Source organism: Erigeron canadensis, chromosome 5 (genome assembly GCF_010389155.1).
Source record: "Erigeron canadensis isolate Cc75 chromosome 5, C_canadensis_v1, whole genome shotgun sequence".
Classification (NCBI taxonomy): Eukaryota; Viridiplantae; Streptophyta; class Magnoliopsida; order Asterales; family Asteraceae; genus Erigeron; species Erigeron canadensis.
In genome coordinates, this window is record NC_057765.1 from 24,692,213 (window position 1) to 24,710,199 (window position 17,987).

The 17,987-nt window shown below is 35.4% G+C and overlaps 3 protein-coding genes across 3 annotated transcripts; 2 read left to right on the top strand and 1 right to left on the bottom strand.

Annotated features, from left to right (window-relative positions):
- The first annotated feature begins 1,425 nt into the window (after positions 1 to 1,425).
- On the top strand, positions 1,426 to 2,594 carry LOC122602133 (protein PELPK1-like). The gene has a single exon (XM_043774859.1). It carries the CDS (start codon positions 1,451 to 1,453, stop codon positions 2,438 to 2,440), a length of 990 nt encoding a protein of 329 aa, XP_043630794.1. The 5' UTR covers positions 1,426 to 1,450; the 3' UTR covers positions 2,441 to 2,594.
- Positions 2,595 to 8,514: 5,920 nt separating this feature from the next.
- Positions 8,515 to 9,384, top strand: LOC122601393 (protein PELPK1-like). Its single transcript, XM_043774155.1, has one exon. It carries the CDS (start codon positions 8,515 to 8,517, stop codon positions 9,382 to 9,384), a length of 870 nt encoding a protein of 289 aa, XP_043630090.1.
- Positions 9,385 to 12,690: 3,306 nt separating this feature from the next.
- LOC122601394 (probable serine/threonine-protein kinase abkC) lies at positions 12,691 to 15,500 on the bottom strand. The gene is made up of 4 exons (XM_043774157.1): positions 15,449 to 15,500; positions 15,073 to 15,101; positions 13,919 to 14,623; positions 12,691 to 13,014 (listed from the first exon to the last, which is right to left on the bottom strand). Exons 1-4 carry the CDS (start codon positions 15,498 to 15,500, stop codon positions 12,949 to 12,951), a joined length of 852 nt encoding a protein of 283 aa, XP_043630092.1. The 3' UTR covers positions 12,691 to 12,948.
- Positions 15,501 to 17,987: the final 2,487 nt, after the last annotated feature.

A 17,987-nucleotide genomic window follows, 5' to 3' on the forward strand; every position in this document is an offset into this window, starting at 1 on the left:
AACAACCACATGCACCTGTTGAAATTAACAATGTTTATGTTATTTATTCATATACATTCTCGCACGATGTGATGGTATGATGGTGAAAAGTATGGCTCTCAGAATGCATAGGTCTCCTCGATCAATTTCGAGACGAGGATGCAAAAGATGAATATGTACTCTTGTGATTTTTTCAGGTAACCTTTTTTTTCGGCAGTCAACGAATAAGGTCGGGTTTGTATAAGGCTTCCATGTGCGGGTATGGGGGTCAGGTTCGGATTTAGGTTCTCGATCTCTCGTCCTTGTTTGCATCAAGGTTTATTGTTTCCTTGATATATCGTAAAAGCTGTTTTAATGGTTGGGATTATGTTTTAAGTAATCCGGATAAAAGTGAAATTTATAAAATTGTGGAAATGTTTGAATTCTTGTTGTAAATTGGGATACAATTAGGCCTCTCCTAATGGACATCATCAACGCCTCATCGATGGCTTGTCGATGAGGAAGCTATTGTTAGCAACTCTTCCATGCCTCATCGGTGGGGTCTTCATCTCCACATTTTGATTGGTGGACGACCATAGACGAGGGAAGAGTAAGGGAGAGAGAGATAGAGCGTAGGTGGATATAAAATATAGTAATAAATAAGAGGTTTGAAAGAAGTGTTATTGTAAGGGAGTGTGGAAGATGTGGATGATGAGAGAAAAAAATTGATATATTAGTATGAAAGAGGTGTATATGAGTATGTTATTGGGAGAGGTCTTAACAACAACAAAAGAAACATACACAACATAATGATTTACTTGTAACCCTTCAATCACATAGATAACTATAGACTTCAAGATTAAAATAATAAAAATATTCAGCTCTAAAACAATTAATTCCCTCATCATGTTTCCCTATTTCATGAAAATTCCTCTCCTCAAGAATGAATTAATTAAACATCAACTTATAACATATATTTTATTACTATTATTATTAAAAAATTTTAACGGCAACTTAAACATCACAAAACTTCTATTCACCCAATTTTCTTTAGTTACGATATATGCTAATATTTACTAGTATTAAAATGTGTGTTAATATAACAACAATAATATTGGAATTGAAGTACAATTCACTAGTGATGAATAATTTTGAACCACCTAACTATTATTTGGTACAGGAAGTAGTCGAACGACATATCAGAGGTTAAACTAACAACTTTAATTCTATGCTGATGAAATGGATCTACTTCTACTCAAATGAAAATAGAAATAGTCATAAACTCATAATTTCAATACCTCCGTACTCAAAATTCAACCTTTATATATATATGTAGTTGAGCTACAACCGCTAATGTCAAAAAATTCTTAACAACCTAATCATACGTAAACCAATTTCCCACATCACATCTTCTATATAAATTAAAATCATCAGCACATACAATATCACTCAAAACATCTTCTTCTAATCATTCTTTGAGTTTACAAAAACAATGGCACATTACAACCTTAATCTGATCTTTGTTACACTAATTTCACTCATCTTAGTATCAACTAATGGTGGGAAATTTATTGCCGAGGCACGTAAGCTTTTGGACGCTCCCGAGCTTCCAAAGCCTGAAATCCCGGAGCTTCCAAAACCAACGCTTCCGGAGATTCCAAAACCAAAACTACCCGAGCTCCCTAAGATTCCCAAGCCTGAAGTTCCCGAGCTTCCAAAGCCCACACTTCCTGAGCTTCCAAAACCGAAACTCCCTGAGCTCCCTAAGATTCCCAAGCCTGAAGTTCCAGAGCTTCCAAAACCCACTATTCCTGAGATTCCAAAACCCGAACTTCCCAAAGTCCCAAAACCAGAAGTCCCAATACTTCCAAAGCCCGAAGTTCCAGAGATTCAGAAACCTACCGTTCCTGAAATCCCAAAACCAAAACTGCCTGAGGTTCCTATGCCAGAGGTGCCCGTGATTCCAAAACCTGGAGTTCCAGAGCTTCCAAAACCCAAACTTCCTGAAATTCCGAAACCAGAGGTTCCAGTGATACCAAAGCCAGAAGTTCCAGAGCTTCCAAAGCCCACAGTTCCTGAAATCCCGAAACCCAAACTGCCCGAAATTTCTAAACCAGAGGTCCCGGTGATTCCAAAACCTGAAGTTCCAGAGCTTCCAAAGCCCACAGTTCCTGAAATCCCGAAACCCAAACTGCCCGAAATTCCTAAACCAGAGGTCCCGGTGATTCCAAAACCTGAAGTTCCAGAGTTTCCAAAGCCCATAGTTCCTGAAATCCCGAAACCCAAACTGCCCGAGATTCCTAAACCAGAGGTCCCAGTGATTCCAAAACCTGAAATTCCAGAGCTTCCAAAACCCAACCTTCCCGAGGTTCCAAAACCAGAGGTCCCTGTGATTCCAAAGCCCACACTCCCAGAATTACCAAAGGTGCCAGAGATCCCTAAACCCGCATTGCCCACCGCTCCAGAGTTACCTCATCCTTAGAAAACTGCATGTTGTTGCGACACCTTCAGATATATCTACTTTATTACTAAAATTATTACCTTGGTTTTCTTCATTTAGTGTTTATTAAGAGATGCATATAGCTTTTATTCTTGTGGTGTATGATTGTTCATTATGTACTTCATTCTTCTATAATATATGCTAAATATACATTATTGCATTATGATCTCATGTGTGTTTTTTAGTTTTGCCAATGAGCTAGAATTCCAACCATAATTCTAAATGGTTTTGAAAGACTTATATTGTAACACCCCAACAAGGCGCAATAATGGGATATCACAAGAAAAGCACAGCACGACATGGAAATTAAGTAGAGACAAATCTAGATGCATTAAAAGGATTGGGAATCCATACAATTTAACCAATTACAAATCCGAGACCATACAAAAATGCATAAGGAGCACGACCATCAAACGTTTACAAAAGAGAGTACAAAAGATGGCAAATGATCCTAAGCATAACCCATGAGCGGGAACTATGAATCACGGATCTATGATAAATCCCAAGTCCAATCCTAGCATGCAAACAATCAATCATTATCCAACACGTCTTTGATTTACCTGTTCACCTAAAAAGTGTACTAAAACGGGTCAACATAAAGTTGGTGAGTTCGTAGGTTTGAGTAATAAGAGTAAGTGTCGGGATAACAACCGTTAACAATTCACGTGGATTTAAATACCTAGTCACATTCGTACCAATCAACACAATCAACGTTTACGTTTAGTCATAGTTAAACAAGGCACGACTTACATAATAAATAATGCGCGATAACCGGCACGACTTATATGATGAACAATGCGCGATAACAGGCACGACTTACATGATAAACATTGCGCGATAACAGGCAAGACTTACATGATAAACATTGCGCGATAATAGGCACGACTTACATGATAAACATTACGCGATAATAGGCACGACTTACATGATAAACATTGCGCGATAACACGTTACGACTTACATATATTTCAAATGCGTCATTTCACATTTCATGGCATAACAATCAGATCAACCGATAACTGTTAAGTAAAGAGTACACTTTTCACCCCGAAATATAAGAGAAAATGGGGCTACGGAACTCACCTTTGCCTTACGCATTTGTAGGAGGTGACTAAGCGGGTAAGCGGGGAGCACGACGGTCACAAATCTATTATAGCAATATTAAATCATCACATTAGGGTCTACGTTACAATATAAGTCACCCTAGGCCTTTACAAGACACCCCAAGGTCGGACGTTGAATTCACGGTTGGAGAAACAAGGGACTCGGGAAAAATGGTGATAGATTTTCATAAAAAAGATGTTACTAAGAGAAACTAGACTCTCATACAATTCTAACGATAGGTCATACACCTGAAACGGACTTACGGATCAAAAGTTATGAGCGTTTGAAGTTGACAAAAGAGGAAATGTGGGCCGCAGGTTCTCACTGCGCCGCAATGAGACTCGAAGCAGCAAGTCCGTGATATGCCACTGCGCTGCAGTGGGTTCTGGTCTTCCCACTGCGCCGCAATGGCCAGATACTGAAGCCAAACATCAGCAGTTCAGCAACAAGAACGAACCAAAAACCAAAATTTGGCATCCAAATCAACTAGTGGTGCTTCGAGACTCGCTTTTAGGCTTAAACAAACATGATTAAGTATAACTAAACATATTTCATCGATCAAATCCAATCCCTTAACACAATTAGATGTCCAAATCGTTTTTGACCCAAACTAACCCTAATGAAACCCTAATTTGACCCATTTCAAGTTTTAGCCCGATTTTGACCAAGGGTTTCTTAGATATGACCAACAATGACGTTATAAACATAAAAGAGAAGATTTAAGACGAGTTTATCTTACCAAAAGAGTCGAAATCTTCCAAATTCCGGGTTTGGGGAAAAAACTTGGATGACCACCTTTAAATCCTTAATTTTCTTGGAAGATTATTATTATTATTATTATTATTAGGGTTACTTGATTGTGTTAATTTACTACTACTAACACAAGATTTAGGGGAATTTATGGAGAATTTATGATGGATTTGGGTGGTGGTTGAAAGAAAGAAAGGAAGGGTAATGGGGGAGAGTGATGAAGTAAATTAATAAGGAAATGAATGAGTGATGAGTGTGTGAGGGAGTGGGATGGGGGCCGGCCTAGGGAGTCCATTTTTGGGCTCCCGCTCCGCTAAATTCGACAAATAGCTAAACGTTAACCATTTAAATGCCGTAAACACAATTAGACTTCACGTTACGTTACTATACAACAAAACGTTTGAAAATCCATATAAGTCAACAAATTCGTTCATCTTTTAATTTCATTAAATTACAAGTCAACTGAGTCAAAAATCACGAATGTTACATATATGGCACATCAAGGATGGCCATTGCAATAGTTGTACATATACCCTGTGCGTGGATGATCCTTATGGTCTATCAAACATAATTGTAGCTAAAAAAATTGTATGTGGGGTGTAATCGTGTCTTGTTCAGATTGACGGGTTGTGGGTGAGCAATAGAAAGGGTTTATATACTTCAATCGCAATGATATTATAAGAAACTATATGAACTGTTATGACGTTTGAAGTAAAATACACAATTATTGTATCTATGTTTATTAGTGGTAGTTTAAAGGCATATATTGGCGGGTTCCAAATGAGTCAAGAAAGCCTAACCAAATTCAACTCATTTACTAAAGAGGTTGTTGGACCGTATATGACCCAAACCAATTTAACCACAACCCGGATCCTCTTAATCATATAGAAGTTGGGTCGGAAATTACCACCCTACCTTTAGGTGTATTCACCTATGTTGCACGGGAACTGGTACGGGAACGGGGAACGGGAAACGGGTACGATATGGGAACGGGAAACGGCGAAACTTAAAAAATCAAGAAACGAGTACGACATGGGTACGGAAATAAATACATAAAAAAATATATATTATGGATAATGTACCACAAACCCCAAAATATATTCATACGTTGATGTAAACTTCAAAATTCATACATCTTCCAAAGATAATCATAAATAGTTCAAAAATCATACATCTTCTAAAGCAAAGGTAATCAAATATTATCAAATTAAACAAACCGTTTTCAAGATCTGGTTCATCTAATGAAAGATCCGCAAACTGCAAAAAGCCTACATCTTCTATGTCCATCGTGTCAAAAGTATCTCCACCAATATTCCACATCTTCAAGTCATCATTGGGAGCCCTTGATAAAAGTCGGAGATTATTGTGTACGTAAACCAAGTCTTGAGCCCGACTGTGATTTTATGAAGATTATTTATTTATTTGTTGAATTTTAGGTCTAGATCGAGAGGAAGGAGATGAATCATATTATGAGATATTAATCATATTATGAATTTATGAGAAACTGTCACTGGACGGCTGAATGATTGATTGGCTTGGAATACAAAAAGAGATATTAATCATATTATGGGAAGCTTACACGATACTCCTTGAAAACTTATAAGAAACGCCCCTGAACTTCTGAAAACCTTCAAAAAACGTCCCTAAAAATAGTAACGGTTCAAGAAACGTCCGTTGACTTAGGGAAACGGTCAAGAAACGTCCAGGAAATGTTTCTAGCCGTCCCCGTACACGTTTCCGTCCCCGAGAAGTTTCTGGTACGTGGGACGACACCTACACGACGTTTCCGTGCATCAGAGGTATTCACATTGTGAGTAGGTCTTCTTCTTAATGAAATGGGTAGTCACAACCTAAGCAACCATATCAGTATATAGAAACACATAACCTGTACATCAAATTCAAAATATAAATTTTGAGACTCGAAATTATTCCAGAGAAGTAAATGAATTCCCAGTCATAGAGGACTAGTCAGGTCTTCAAAATATATTCATACGATGCTTAATTTTTTGTTCATGGAAAAGCCCGGCCAAAACCAATGAGCACCTATGCATGAGTCCATGACGATATAAGACTGGGAGAGTTGCCTTTGTGCTATCATTTTTGTTTAACGTCGACGCCAACGAATTTCCCATAACAGTAGAATAGTAAGTTATATGATATGAATAACCTATAGACATAATCATTTCGGAACACTACAAATAAATTGACATTCAGTGGCATACAAAAAGTGCCACAAAAAGTAACAAAAGTGCCACAAAAAGTAACAAAAGTGCCACTAAAAATGACTCTGGGCTACAGCGGCACACAAAAAAAGTGTCACTACAAGTGCTACCAGTAAAGCCCTTTAGTGGCACTTTCTATAACTTCCACCGCAAGTTTTTATGGCTATAGTGGCACTTTTTTTTGTGCCACAAAATAACAAAAAATGCTTTTGTGGCAAATAACTTGTGCCACTAATAGTTTGCTAAATTCAATCTATTAAGGAGCTTTTAGTGGCACATACTCTATGTCATCGTAAAACAAAATTTTATCATGTGAACACAATCAACAAACAAGCTACCAGACATACAAACTTCTTAAAATGTTTAACATTACATGATAAAAAGCTAAGGTTCATTCCGTTAGTCGAGTTACAAAGGTACATGGAACTAAAGTTTCAAAAGTCTACATCTAAAACATCTAACAAAAAGACTATAAGATTACTTAACAAACTACTCATTTAAGAAACAACAAGTCATGCAGAATTGAGCATCTTCCCTCGGGACTGATACAAGATGAACCTTTTGTCAACTCATATAAAAAAGAACACTAGCTACTTCCTCCTGTTGAAACAAATGAAGACAACACAAAATGAAAATAATTAAAAGCTCACAAGTAAAGTGTTACGACACTTATGATAGCAGGTATTTACCACTAGTTCCAGGCGACCTTTGGTTGGCTAAGGGGATATTCGAAAATGTTGAAGACGTATCAGATATCTAACACAACTTTCAAAAAACTTAGGAACTAATAATGGGCTAATAACTTTAAAAAATCAAAATTTTATAGTACGTAATGTACCTGCATATTCAGATTGTTAAGGACTCCCGACAAGTTTGCATTTGGGATATATTCGTGAAATAGATTCAATAAAATGCTCACGGCACGTTTTGTAGTTGCCAACTCACTTTGTGTTGTAGCCAAATCACTCTTGAGACTTTCCACGGATTGTTTGTAGATTGTTTGTAGATTGTTTGTAGTGGAAGTGCCATATTTTGAATTTTCAAAGTTTTTGTTTTTTTTAAAAAAAAATTTACTTTAAATATTTTTGTTTATGTTATACAAACTTGATGAAAATAATATATACTGATTGAGTTTTAATATGTATTTTCATAGATATAAGTTTCATCAAATATTACATAAAACAAAAAAAATACATATGCATGGTCAAAGTTTAACAACAAAGACTTTAAAACTTCAAAACAAGACACTTGTAGTGAGACTGTAGTGAAACGGAAGGAGTATATCATAGTAGTAGCGGCAGTTTCAACCAATTGGGTTGTATTTCATCTCGAACACGTTATCTCTTACAACTCGAAAAATGAAACATACAAATGGGCTGCTGAGATATAGCACGTCAAGATATGGTCAAATGCTTTCCAAAATGCTCAAAACTTCCTTACAAGTTACAACAAGTTACAGTAAAATATGCCTTAACAATATACTCTGTTGTTATAGTTTTAACAAATAAGTATTCATGTTATCTTTGATGAACTTTTCAAAATAACACATTGTCAAAGTATAAAGTTTCAACCTGCCCTTGACCTTCTGTACCATATACTCCGTATAAATCTTTTATAATATAAATGAGATATAGTTTGCTCAACAAGATAAGAAAATTACATGACAAATCACTATATACCAGAAACATTTAATATAAAAGGGATTGTTTTCAACGTTGTTGAGCAGGCAAACACCATCTAAAAGATTCAAAAGGTGTAATAACAAGTGATTTAAAGATAAGAAGTTGAACTATAAAAAATACCTATCCTTTTGTATAATTCTCACCAACTTATATCCATAATCCATGTGTCCCATTTTACACTTCTCAAGACATCTATATATATAAATCTAAATCGGCATACACAATTATGAATCAAACTAAAATACTACACTCTTGGCTTCTTGTCTGTATCATTTAGTCATCCAGAGTCTGCAACATTATGGCTCGTTTACATCTCAATTCCTTTATCTTGATACTAGTTTCCGTCAGTTTAGCATCATTCAATGGTGGCAAGATCAATGTTGATGCACGTAAGCTTTTGGAGACAGCTGAGCTTCCGAAGCCAGCAATTCCAGAGCTTCCCAAACCCACACTTCCCGAGATTCCAAAGCCAACACTTCCCGAGATTCCGAAGCCCACTGTTCCCGAAATTTCAAAGCCCATACTTCCAGAGTTTCCTAAGCCCATTGTTCCAGAGCTTCCTAAGCCCACACTTCCCGAGATTCCAAAGCCCACACTTCCCGAAGTTCCAAAGCCCACAGTTCCAGAGATTCCAAAGCCCACACTTCCAGAGCTTCCTAAGCCCATTGTTCCAGAGCTTCCTAAACCCATTGTTCCTGAGGTTCCAAAGCCTACGGTTCCTGAGGTTCCAAAGCCCACACTACCCGAGGTGCCAAAACCCACAATTCCTGAAATTCCCAAGCCTACTATTCCCGAGGTTCCAAAGTCTACTGTACCCGAGATTGCAAAACCCATGGTTCCAGAGATTCCTAAGCCTGTAGTTCCTGAAATTCCAAAGCCCACTCTTCCTGAACTTCCAAAGCCAACAATTCCTGAGATTCTGAAGCCTACACTTCCTGAGCTTCCAAAGCCCACAGTTCCCGAGTTTCCAAAGCCAACACTTCCTGAGCTTCCGAAGCCCATAGTTCCTGAAATACCAAAACCTGTTGTTCCTGATGTTCCTAAGCCCACCATTCCAGAAGCTACAAAACCCGTGCTCCCCGAGATTCCAAAACCTACACTTCCCGAACTACCAAAGCCTACCATTCCTGAGTTACCAAAAGAATTCCCTTCCCTACCACATCCTTGAAAACCTGATCTTGTGAACGATCTCTTATGTTTACCTTACCATTACTTTTACATTTTTATTTTATTACATGAAGATATAAGGATTAATGTTTATGTGTTTTCCTTTGTATAACTTTTCAATTGTCATTTAATTTATGTATCGGATATCTTATTCATATATGCTACAAATAGTTTGTTAACGCAGCTTGATTTTATGTGTTGTTGGACTAGCTAGAGATTTTATGTGTTGTTGGACTAGCTAGAGCTACCAAAAGAGAATTTCTTTGATAGTCTATTATTTTTACGCTTTTTTTCTAAATGTATGTGTCACATATGCTTTGTGTTCATTCCTTTATGCTAACAAACATTCGATTATTCGATAGTTTGTATATATAATTGTTAATTTTCTCTCGCTGAGTTATATTAATTATGAAAATTTGTAAAATAATTTTAATCTAATAGCTAATTTATGGTAAAGAAAAGTAATATATTATCAGTGTTTTCAATGATATAAATTTCATCATCAAGTTTATATATATATATCAAAAATATATTTAAGGTTAAAGTTTAAAAATTAAAACTTTAAATATTCCAAGACAAATCTAATGGTATAGAGTATTACTCGTATGATTTATGAGTGGGTATTAACTTTGGATTTATTGGACTATCTTAGCCCATTGACAAATCTAATGGGATAGAGTATTACTCGTATGATTTATAAGTTTCTAATGAGCTGTCTATATTACTGGACTATCTAGACCATTGACAAACGGTTATTTAGAAGAGTTGTTAATGGCCCCGTTTGTAATATTAGACTACGTGAGCCCATTGACAAAAAAAATTAAAAAAATAATATAAAAAATTCCAACTATCACCTACAATTGTACAAAAATACGTGTTGTATTTAAAGCTTCTTTTTCTTTTCTTTATATTCCCTATCTATCTATATAATTATTAAAACAGTAGTTAACCGAGTCTTGTAAAGCATTATTAAAACTCAAAACTATTTTAAAAAATTGTCACGTAGGATTTATCCTATGTGGCATCCCCATATTTTTTCACAATTATTTTAATCTTTTTAATTAAAAATATATCAAAAAAATCTTTTTAAAAGTCGATATATACTTGCAAATCTCCATTTTCTTTGTTTCTGATCAGTTCCCATCATTATTCTTTAGTAACCCCATTTTATTTATTTTCAAATCCTCCTTATGTTTTTATTAACCTTAAGTATATTCTTTTTTTTAAGCCCCTTTTTTTTCTATTAATTCATCATCATCGTCGTTGGTTTCCTTTCCATATGATTTTTTTTATTTTTGTATTTTATCTATCGTTGCAATTTTCCATTAATAACTAAATAAATTTGGATGTGTGTGTTAATTACTTTCGGGATGTTATTTATAATTTCGAATACTCATTATTATATCAGTATGAACCAAATATTGTTAACATGTTGATTTATTTATATTGAATCACTTTTTTGTCTTTTACTTATGATGTATTTGACGATAATTTTGGTTATGTTTTGCTTGCACTAATTAGCATCGTTCAATTCTTTTTGTATTTCATCATTAGGTGTTGTATCACAGGCATATATCATGATTTTGAATGTTTCTTTAAAACATTTTATTATACTTTAATGTTAGTTTTTGTTGTTTGTGAATTTTAAAACACAATGTGTTTTGGATTTGAAACATCTTGTGTATAACAATTTTATGAATTCTCAAAACCAGAACACTGTGTTTTCCATTTGAAACATCTTGTGTATGACCATTTATGAATTCTCGAAACCAAAACACAATGTGTTTTAGACTTAAAACATTTTGTGTATGGCCATTTATGAATTCTCGAAACCAAAACACAATGTGTTTTAGACTTGAAACATCTTGTGTATGGCCATTGCAAGAACTACCTGAACCGAAACACAATGTGTTTCGTATTAGAAACACCTTCCGTATTGGGCCTTTGGCCCACTCAAGCATTTTAATATCCATCAAATATGTAATCTTCATCAGATATAAAAAGACTATTTGGCCTTTGGCACATATATTTTAGCCATTACGGTTTAGATTTTCCAGTATTTTTAGAATGCAGCTTTCCCCTCGGGTTTTACTGTGTAGCTTAGGGTTTAGGGTTTGAAGCTGTAGGGTTAGCCTTCAAACCATAAACCCTTAAGCGTACCGTTGTCACCCGTCCCCCTCCTGTATACTTTAGCATTTTAGAGTTTAGCGTTTAGAGTTTTAGAATGCAGCTTTCCCCTCGGGTTTTACTGTGTAGCTTAGAGTTTAGGGTTTAAAGCTGTAAGGTTAGCCTTCAAACCAAAAACCCTTAAGCATACCGTTGTCACCCGTCCCCCTACTGTAGCCTTTAGCATGCTAAGGTTTAGCCTTTAGGGTTTAGATCTTTCCAATCGGTTTTTAATGGGTAGCTTAGGGTTTAGGGTTTGAAGCTGTTACGACCTCAAACCCTAAACCCTTAAGCATACTGTGACTTCCATCCCCCTCCTGTAGCCTTTTGCATGCTAGGGTTTAGCCTTTAGGGTTTAGATCTTTCCAATCGTTTTTTAATGGGTAGCTTAGGGTTTAGGGTTTGAAGCGGTAGGGTTAGGCTAACCCTACCGCTTCAAACCCTAAACCCTTAAGCGTACCGTCACTTCCGTCCCCCTCCTGTAGCCTTTAGCATGCTAGGGTTTAGCCTTTAGGGTTGAGATCTTTCCAATCAGTTTTTAATGGGTAGCTTAGGGTTTAAAGCTGTAGGGTTAACCCTACGGCTTCAAACCATAAACCCTTAAGCGTACCGTTGTCACCCGTCCCCCTACTGTATCTTTTAGCATGCTAGGGTTTAGCCTTTAGGGTTTAGATCTTTCCAATCGGTTTTTAATGGGTAGCTTAGGGTTTAGGGTTTGAAACGGTAGGGTTAGCCAACCCTACCGCTTCAAACCCTAAACCCTTGAGCGTACCGTGACTTCCGTCCCCCTCCTGTAGCCTTTAGCATGCTAGGGTTTAGCCTTTAGGGTTTAGATCTTTCGAATCGGTTTTTAATGGGTAGCTTAGGGTTTAGGGTTTGAAGCTGTAGGGGTAGCCGTTAGGCTAACCCTACGGCTTCAAACCCTAAAGCCTTAAGCGTACCGTGACTTCCGTCCCCCTCCTGTAGCCTTGTTTTTTGCAATCTGCATATAATAGATGCTTATCATACATTTATGGAATCAATACATTTATGATGGCTTTGCCTACAGAGGTCAGATGTAAGGAGCAGGTCTTGTTTTTTGCAATCTGCATATAATAGATGCTTAGTAAAGCTTTCTCATGATCCTTTTTAAACCAGATTCTGCTCAAGACAAACATTTGCAGCTAATGTAATCAACCGTATGGTAAAAGTAACAAACATGAGTTTACCTAGACATCGAACTTTGACAATGATACCTTGACTCTCTATTATAGAGTCAACATATAATCCAGATCCGGAGCAAGTGACACAAAGGATAGAGCCCTTGGCTTCACAATCAGGGCAACGCGTTCTATTGCCAATGTTTTCTCCTACTGACAACCCAACTGGATTCTCAATAATCTCCTCTGGAATAGGCTTATCATAGCAAAAACGGGACTCGACAGCTTAATTTTCTATGCATATCCCTTACTGTGCTCGAAGAAGACTGCAAAATCCATTTAAAAAAAAGTTAGTTTAGATATTTTGAAGGTTAACTTCATGGGTAAGTGCAAGTCTTCATAACCTCTGCAATATAAATTGGATGGGTGCATGTGCAATAGCACTTATGGGTGTGTCTGGATTTGCATTTTGGAGCTGATAATCTGATTGTTATATTAGATTACAATAATCAGTTACTAATTTCAGACAAACAAATTCTGATTCAGATTAGTTAGGGTCAGATTCCATCCCGCAATGAGTGTGTAGCCTAGTTGGGGCACTTGTACAGAAAATTTCTTAGTGAAGGGATAAAATTTTAAGTAGAAAGTCTGAAATGTGACTGTGAGGGGAAAATGTTCCCTTGAAAGTGAAATGGCTCAACCAACAGACTACTAGGAATTGTTTCCAAAATTAGTAGCCACCTATTTATCTATCTATGGAAGATTAAGAAAGAGAAAATATAAATAACACTTCTATCCTAAAAATTTAGGATAATGCATGAGTAGGCTAATTAGGTAACAAGTTTACATATTACACTAAGCTTACAAGACCCAAGGGGAAGGTGCCTACCTTGCCTCCCACCTGGTACCGCGACCTTTGCTGACAAGTCAACATATGACCAGATAACCAGGTTAGAGTACCGTAAATCGGAAACATTCATAAGTGGGTCACCTTGTACAAAAACTTTTGAAGTAAGTACCTATTTATGTTTAAAGACAAAGTTCGTTACCTAAAATGGAAATCTGCCTAAAGGATGTCACTTAGTTATGCAATTTGCTCAATTTGCATATAAAAACATCTGTCTAAATTCTGAAAATAGAAGTATCTAGAAGAGCATTCTTACACTCCATAATCATACATACAAAATAACACAAAAAACAAAGATAGAACATGAACATATGGATACATACCAAAAGCATCTTTAGAAGTGCATGGGTCCTGATATGAGCAAGGCCGGATTTGATGCCCACATGACCTTCTAACTCATCCACATAGTGTAAAATATTTTCACCATGTTCAAAAGTTTCCATTAAGATAGCAGGGTGCACAAGCAGATATAAAGGCATCGGGAATGACACATCCTTCCATCTTCGGAAATTATAAATAAAACGACTTAAATGAGCTGCCTCTCTTGTAAGATCAACTTGAGACATCATAAAGACCGCAAATTGTTGTATACTTTCATCAAGTCTCAACCATTTCAGGGTGGGGATAAACTTAGACATTTTACCAAACAAATTCAGTAATATAAAATATCTTCTGAATGCATCACTAACTCCCGGATGTCTAACCTTTACGGCAACAAGAATAGGCTTAACTCGTTGGCCAGGATGGCGATACTTTAAAGTAGCTCGATAAACCTGAGCTATACTTTCGGATGCGACAGGTTCCTCCTTGTTTTTTTCGAATATCTCAGGCAATAAATGACCAAATGCTTTTTCGATAGTTTTCTTTATGTATGAATAGCTATGAGCTGGTGCATTTGCCTGAAGTTCTGCAATCTCTGTGCAGAGATCATTTGGGAAAAGATCTGGCCTCGAAGCCGCCCACTGGCCCCATTTAATGAATGCAGGTCCGGCCTTTTCTATGGTATAATGGACACATTGTAGCCATAGCTATACAAGGTGTACTGAGCAAGAACTTCATGATTTACGTCTCACGAGATAGGCTTTGGGTGAATTGGTGTGAGCCGGTTAGTTTGCCAAAAAATAAATCTTTTGGACCAAAATCTGCCTCTGTTAGTTTCGCCTTTTTATTCTAATCAATAATGTTAAAAAATTTTGGAGCAATAAGCAGTTTATTATCTTATAAAAGCACATATACAAGCATTACTTTGTATGCCTTTATCATAACCCAAAACCAAACAATAGACCCCTAATCTAATTCTAACTTAAGTTAGTGCACCAAAATTTAGCTTCCTAGGGTTTTAACTTAAGTTAATGGATAACTGAACCATTATCGATCAACATCACATAACACTGTATGATCAAAATATCACAAAAAACAACTGATAATTTTTGGTTTAAATATAAAGAAAGAAAGAAAGAAAGAAAAGAGTACTAACAAGGTGTGAAGCAGAAGGACGGCCATTATCTGAAGTAGTAGCAACAATCTTGAGAAATCAAGCATTTATTCTTTTATGACGAAAGCCTGTGGATATCAAAGGTTTGGAAGATGAAGGGGTAACAAGAAGTTCATTGATGGTGAAATCTTTAAACAACACTCCATATCAAACACCTAGTGATATTCATTCGCTCATTACTTCAAAAAAAAATTCAATCGATTTTCATTCTTTACAAGTCCTCTCGATCGATCGATTCGATATATTACCTAATAAACCAAATCAAACACCTAGTGATTCAGATTGATCAACAATTATGTGATTTCATAAAGTTCAACAATAAACAAATACAAGCAGCTTGTGTTTCAGATCGACATACCTTTTATTATTTGTTCGATTTCCTCATCGCTTATCACATCGTCTTCCTCCATTAATTAACAATAAGAAATCAGTCATTGTTCTAATTGACGGCGGCGAGGTTAATTAAAGTTGAATAATACGAATCGGACAAAATCGATCGAAGGAAGATGAATAGGAAGTCGAGGAGAGTTTTGACGTTGATTACCGACGTCGAGTAACAGTTTTGGATGATGAAGAGGATTTCCGGTGGTGGTTTGTGACGGTCTAGGGTTTTCGTCGCCGGAGAACGGGAAATGAAGAAGGAGTGGGCTGTTTTTTTGGTTTTATATATGGCGTGCATAATTACCTTTTTACCCCTCCGTGTTATTTTTTGTTAATTGATCCTAGCATTAGATGTGATCCAATGGTCTAAATTTGTTTCTTAGTTTTCACAAAAATCTTTATTTTGAATGAATACAACTCATCATATCATATATTCATATATCATATCATATATATATATATTAGGATTTTTTTACCCGCACGATATGCGGCTGCTTTAAAAAGGTGCTCAATAAAGTGAGATTTGAGTTAAACTTGCTTAAAAAAATATTTAATGAAACGCTTAATATGTGAACAAATGAGTTAATGGAATGGATCAATAATGATCGTAAAAAAAAACATATGGACGAATAATCTATTTAGTTTCACTTAATTAAATTAGCAATAACGTATTCATTATCCAATCATTAAACTAATTGTTATATACACTTGTTTTGAACTAACTCTTCGTCTACCATCATAATATTTTTCTCATCATCACAATGAAAAATTGTATTGTTAAAAAACAAAAGAAAAAAGAAATTATATTAACCATTATCATAAAATTCAAAAAAAGATAAAAGAATTAAACCAAAAATTGTACATAATTTCCATAGTGATATGAACGAAAGAATTAACATAACTCTTTCAGAAAGTTATGATATTATACAAAGCTCTTAACTCATATAAGATGAATATAATTTGGTGGTGATAAAAAAACTTATAAACTTTAAATATTGCCACTAGTGATTAATGCAATGAGAGTTCCAACTAACCAATGGCCTGAGCAAACTTTCATATAATCACCAAAAAAAAAAAAAAACGAAAGGAATCTCATATAAATGTTGCATAAAAAAGATAATGAAATATCATTAGGTATAGACGTGATTTTTTAAACTAAAGAGAAGATATCATTTTATCTAATGAGAAGATCTTAGATTCTTACAATATATATATTTATTTATTTTAACATATATACGTTCATTTGTTTTTTAAATATATAGTTTATTTAAAGAAAAATATGGAGTTGACACATAGGATAAAATGACAATTTTTCAAATTAATTTTAGATTGCAAGAGAGTTTTAAAATGCTTGGTTAACTATTATTTTATAAGAGTTATATATATACAAGGATTTTTACCCCGCACGATGCGCGGCTCTTGAATTATATTTTCAAAACTTTTAGTATTGAATCAATAAAATCTCTAATAAGCAACGTTTAAATAAAAAATTATATAAAATAATTGAAAATATTTAAAAATCAAATATTCAAAATTTTCTTAATAGTCAAATCCACCGCATAAATGAGTGGACAAACATAATATTAGAATACATACAAACAATTAGCAACAACAATTTTGTGAAATAAACTTGTTATATTGATTTAGTATAAAACACATATTGATATAGACGCTTTATATGTTAGTAATTAACAAACTTACATATTGGAAAAAAGGTGCTAGCAATTATTTATTTGGAAACAAAACAAATTAAAAAACTGATTATTTTATTCACAATATGTTGTGATTTTATTTTATTGATATTGTAACAAAAAAGGAATGTAGTATATATTAAATGGGAAAAATTTATAAAGATGACACATATGAAATATTTTATGTGGCAAAATCTAAAGATAGCTTTAAGTTGAGTTGAATGGTTTTAAAAAGCTAGGATAACTATTGTTTTATTAGGTATATAGATAGATATAGATATATATATATGTTAAAAACCGTGCGTGCTTCTCACATCCCATTCTTTTTCTTTTGGTTTTCCTTTTTTAATCTTTTCCGATTTGTCGGGTAAGGAAAGCGTAGATACAACTTTGTGATGGTATATTCGTACAAGCTCTTAAGCGCCAGGTACAACATTAAGTCATATAGTATATACGTATAGATATGTACACTTGAACCACCAAATCCCCGATATTCAGCGACACCCAACACCTCCAAAAACAACCACCGTGAATAACAACGGCTAACCACCTCCTGTAACAACAACCGGCCTTCTTTCACCGTCATTTCCTCCATTCACAACCATTTACTAAAATCAAGTAGCCCACCGAACAAGAAGCAATTTTACCTTTTATTTTTTTAAGTCTTCGAATAAATCATTGAGATGTCAGCGTGTATCATCGCGTTCGTAGTACTGGCCGGAGATAGCGGTGGAGATGGGAAATCCGAGAAGAATGGGCGTAGGTCATCACCACAGTTGTTTGAGGATGTATCAGGTGACGGTGGTCGGATATTTATGTAAGCTA

What these genes read in the sequence shown, in the direction of transcription:
- LOC122601393 (XM_043774155.1), top strand. Translation starts at nt 8,515, where the DNA reads ATGGCTCGTTTACATCTCAATTCCTTTATCTTGATACTAGTTTCCGTC.
- LOC122602133 (XM_043774859.1), top strand. Translation starts at nt 1,451, where the DNA reads ATGGCACATTACAACCTTAATCTGATCTTTGTTACACTAATTTCACTC.
- LOC122601394 (XM_043774157.1), bottom strand. Translation starts at nt 15,500, where the DNA reads ATGGAGGAAGACGATGTGATAAGCGATGAGGAAATCGAACAAATAATA. An exon ending in AATCGAACAAATAATAAAAG is followed by an intron (nt 15,102 to 15,448) that starts GTATGTCGATCT and finishes CTACTACTTCAG; the next exon opens with ATAATGGCCGTCCTTCTGCT. An exon ending in CACTTCTAAAGATGCTTTTG is followed by an intron (nt 13,015 to 13,918) that starts GTATGTATCCAT and finishes TGGATTTTGCAG; the next exon opens with TCTTCTTCGAGCACAGTAAG.